Consider the following 4352-nt stretch of genomic DNA (forward strand, 5'->3'; position numbering starts at 1 on the left):
ATAACTTGCTTGACAGTTTTGATTCCCCAGAGGGTGTCAATTAAAGATAAAGTATCTTGGACCAAAAGTATTATTTATTCTAAAAATAATACAGTACAACTGCACAGCTGTGACTTGGTGAATCGACCACTATTGCTGCTCTTAGAGATGATGACCTGTTTGAATAATGCAATGTTTAATGCTTCTGATTGTGCTCTCAGTTTGTATCCAAAGCCAGGCTCACATGAGAGCACAGGGAACTACAGGTGTCATTGCCACCTGGGTAGCAACAGCAGGTTATCAATCCAAGCTTATGGTTATGATGGTATTCAGTAATGTTTTGGGCTTGCTGCTTCTATTGTTAAATAGCTGTTTGAGTTACTAAAGTACAATGGATAGATACTTAACATTGTTAAACTGAGCAGAGCAGATGAGGATTCCAGCAGCAGGTTTCTTCTGTGTTTTCCAAGAGTTAATGAGCAAACTTTAGCTTAGAGCACTGAATGGTTGCAAGAAGATGCAAGAGGTTATGGCTCTCATACTGCGCCACCTCACCTGCTTGGGCAGTGCCAGAGGTCACTGAAACCACAGCAGGGAAGCTCAAACACTGAGAAGCTTAAGGCTTTTTTTAGGCTAAAATATAAACTAAAATTGTAATTCAAGTAAGACCACAAACCACAGTCTTAAAAAGAAAGCAAAACAATTATTAAAAGTAACAAATCTCAAACTACTCATTCTAGTCCTGATGGGTGTGATTTGGTTTCCTTGGGCCACATAATCATTTTAAAAGTATGGATTTACAAAGAGTGTTTGGCACATAGGTTCAGTTTATTCCCATAATTCTCCTTCTGTTATTAAGAGAAGGGACAGTAATTAATATGGGGGAGCTTTATTATATGTCTTGCCTTCCCTGAAATATGAGGAAATTTGTTTTCTTTTTTATTGCGTATAGCCAGCTTGGCCTTGCTCCAATATAGCTGCTGTCTACTTCCTTCTACTCTGTTCTGGTCCCTGCCAGCAATCTCAGGAAGTCTCAATACTCTTTCCATCTCCTGCTTACTGAGAGTTGCCATGTAAGCCTCAGAGAAGAACAACAGACAAACCATCATTATTAAAAAAACACTTGATTTTTTCACATTTTTTCTTTTCTTTTAAAGTTTCACCAGCTGTACAAAACACCTCTGCTGTATGTTTCCTGATGCTGTCATATCAGAACATGCTGATTATCCACACACCAAAGAGAACATTACAGAGCTTTGCTTGAGAACAATTTCAAGTTACCTCGGTGAATTAGTTGCCTTCATATGATGGTGTTCAGTAGACAGTGGTGAAATACAAAATGACCAAAGTAAATCTAACATCTACCAATTCTACCAGGAGTCAAATTAGTTATCATCTGTAGTAAAATGCATATTCATCTGACTTAAAACATGATCATGAAAAGACCAGATATAGTAAGGAATCATGGAGTAACCACAATTTTTCATTCATCATTCTGAGAGCATTTTGTCAGGAGATGTAAATATGAGGCTGTGATAACTGAGGCACCAAAGAGCGAAGTGTCTTGTCTGGTTTTATACAGAAGTTGATGTCAGAATTGATACTGGAAATAGCCACACATCCTGACCTGTGTCCAGGTTTCTAAACTATCTCCCTTTACCTGCCAGAGTAAGCTTGCTCTGTCTTCCATGAAGTATTTGCACTACAAGAAGCTGAAAGACAAACCATATATAGACCCCAAAGAAAAAGCTATGTGAATGTGCTATTCATTATAATCTGTATTTGGCATATAAAATGTGTATCCATATAGAAATATAAAATCTGTCATTTAGCCACATATGTGATTGGACCATTTCACACGGATTTAGGCAGAAAAAAATATCATTATATCATGGAAAATGGTTCACCACATGTGCCAGAACAATACTTTCTTCCAGTGAGAAGTAAAATTAAAGCAGTTGTTAAGGGATATCAATTGTTCTAAAAATCACAGTGTAATTCATAAGACTATACAGGAACCTTTTGTCCATGCAATGGAATTACTGGATCTGATGATTTCTATGGGACACAATTTGCTTTTTTGATACAAGTGAATTTTCATTTGCAGAAACCCACTGTTTGGAATCAATATGGTCAGGATACCAAGTCAAAGCTGCAGCATAATGATTGACAATATAACACAGTACACAGAATATGATTAAAATGAAAAGCAGTTACATATATACAAGGCAGTATATCTTGGAACAGTTTAGTAACAACAGTAAATGCAGACTGTAGTGAACAAGAAGTTAGCCTGACAACCAAAACCTAGCATAACCCTGCATTTGTAAAAGCATCTCTACAACACAGAAGGTGTTATGATGAGGCATTTTATAGAAGCTACTTCAGCTGGAAACCACCCTAAGTACAACTTAAGTGTGACAGGTTGAAACAAGGCTTGGAAAACATGAATACGGGTAAGTGAACACTAGGTAACTGCTTAAAAGCTTATTTTAAGGCAAATAAAAAGCTGATTGCTAGAAAGCAGTTATAAAAATGACCTCAGCTCTGTAGAAATAAAAAGAAGCTTTCTGACTCTCCATGGGTTAGTTGCATTGGAGTGACAGAGATGGATCACACTGAAAACTAATTCCAGTCCATTAACTTTGGCCTAGCTAAAGGCTTTGTGGCATACTGGGACCTACACCAAGCAACAGCAAAATGACCAGGGAGGGCTCTGTGTTTAGCTCTAGACTGCTAAAATAAACAAAAGGTGTTTGCTAAACAGCTTCTACTGGAATTTGCACCTGTTCTTTAGGACTGATTTCAGGTACCTGGAACCTAGATGTACAGAAGACCCCCAATCTAAGGAGCTCTCCATAGAAACAGGGTCTATTACTAGTATCACTATCACAAACTCGAGGAAAATGTGCATGGGTCCTTTAATTCTGTGAAGCTGTCTGATTCTTAGGCCAACCCTGTGCACTTCATGAAGTAAGAATAGTTTAGATGGGAGTGAGGGGGAGGGAAGTACCACATCTATGTTACCTGGTGGTTGCTTCTCTTCTCCTTCAGTTGCCACAGACTTTCATATCATTTGAAGAAGATATCTGCCTGTCCTTGGGAGCCACTTCCTTGATCTCTTTAGCTATATGAAGTAATTAGAGCAATACTGGTGCAGGAAGAAGCAGTGGATTCTCAACCAGGCAATGTCACACTGTGGAGCATGTTAAATTGCCTCTGGATCAAGAGGTTTGAAGAGTCTTGCCGCTGCCAGGAGCTTGCTTATGTGCCTTTCCTCTGTGATGCCAGCTTTTTGAAGGCAAGTTTGTGACAGAGAAGGCACTTTGCTCAGTGTGTTGAATCCTGCTTCTATGAGCGGGCTGGAATACATAGGCAGACCAATAGAAATCAGCCAGTCAGATACAGAGTTGATGAGTCCTGGGGATATAGGTTTACGGCAAATTTCAGTAAGTCCTCCACTTGGAATCTGGGGAGTGAAAAAAAGAAAGAAAAGAGAACCCTTAATGTTAAACATATCTGCTTCTTTTACATCAAGTATGACTTTTTTTCTATTCCAAATGGGTATAATTTCATAGCAGATGTTTCAACTTCTCGCATGTCACGTTTGTCAGTATGGTGTAGGCTGAAAGGCGAAGACCACTTGGCACAGATTTTAGCAATACAGATGCAGTGGACAGTATCCAGCTGCTTGGATGACTGTCATGTGCCATTCTGAATTAGTCTGAGATCAGTAAAAAATACCCAGTAACAAGACTTTTCCGAGTGATCCATTTAATTTCTCAGTAAGGCAGGAGAATACCAATTTTGCCCATTACCACCTCAGACCAACCAAGTTCTCCTAGGAAAAGCCATGAAAGTTTTTGATGGTTTCCCCCTCCTGATTTTGCTAAGGAGGAATGAACACTAGTACAGTCTAAGAAATGAAAAATGAGTGTAAATCCTTTCAGATTTCAATACAGAAATGTTTAATATGTGCCACCCTTAGCAAGCAAGTCTCTGTTACCTCTACTTGCCATCTGCTTAGACTTCTAAAACTATTATTCAGTCAAGAGAGGGCTGTCTGCTGTCCTTTCAACTGCTAACCGTCCTCATTTGGGACAGGGGGAGGTACTGCCCCCATAGTACCTCCACCTATGTTGTACCTGCTGGATGAACATAGGGAACACTTTTGTACTGTGACTTGGCAGGTATTTCCCTTTACCACTCCTCAATCCTTTTACAAGTCTGCTCATGAATATGAAAATTTGGTTTATGGAAATACTCACTGCCATGCGATGCTGCTTCCTCAGCTGCTTTACCCGGATTTGGTCCATGTTTGTGGCAACATCCTTTTCAGGCTGCTCTAAGTCTTCAGAGTACCTCTGTACCAA

General features: G+C 39.4%; 1 protein-coding gene across 1 annotated transcript in view; it reads right to left on the reverse strand.

The window, feature by feature from the left end:
* Positions 1-3187: 3187 nt before the first annotated feature.
* Positions 3188-4352, reverse strand: part of SASH1 (SAM and SH3 domain containing 1) — a gene marked incomplete at its 5' end in the record, with an annotated part of 17272 nt that continues 16107 nt past the window's right edge. Inside the window, 2 exons of the mRNA XM_009082251.1 lie at positions 3188-3448; positions 4248-4343. Coding sequence (XP_009080499.1) covers positions 3188-3448; positions 4248-4343 — 357 coding nt within the window. The remainder of the gene's footprint in view (positions 3449-4247; positions 4344-4352) is intronic.

This window comes from Acanthisitta chloris, unplaced genomic scaffold (assembly GCF_000695815.1).
Source record: "Acanthisitta chloris isolate BGI_N310 unplaced genomic scaffold, ASM69581v1 scaffold34989, whole genome shotgun sequence".
In the NCBI taxonomy this organism is placed as follows: Eukaryota; Metazoa; Chordata; class Aves; order Passeriformes; family Acanthisittidae; genus Acanthisitta; species Acanthisitta chloris.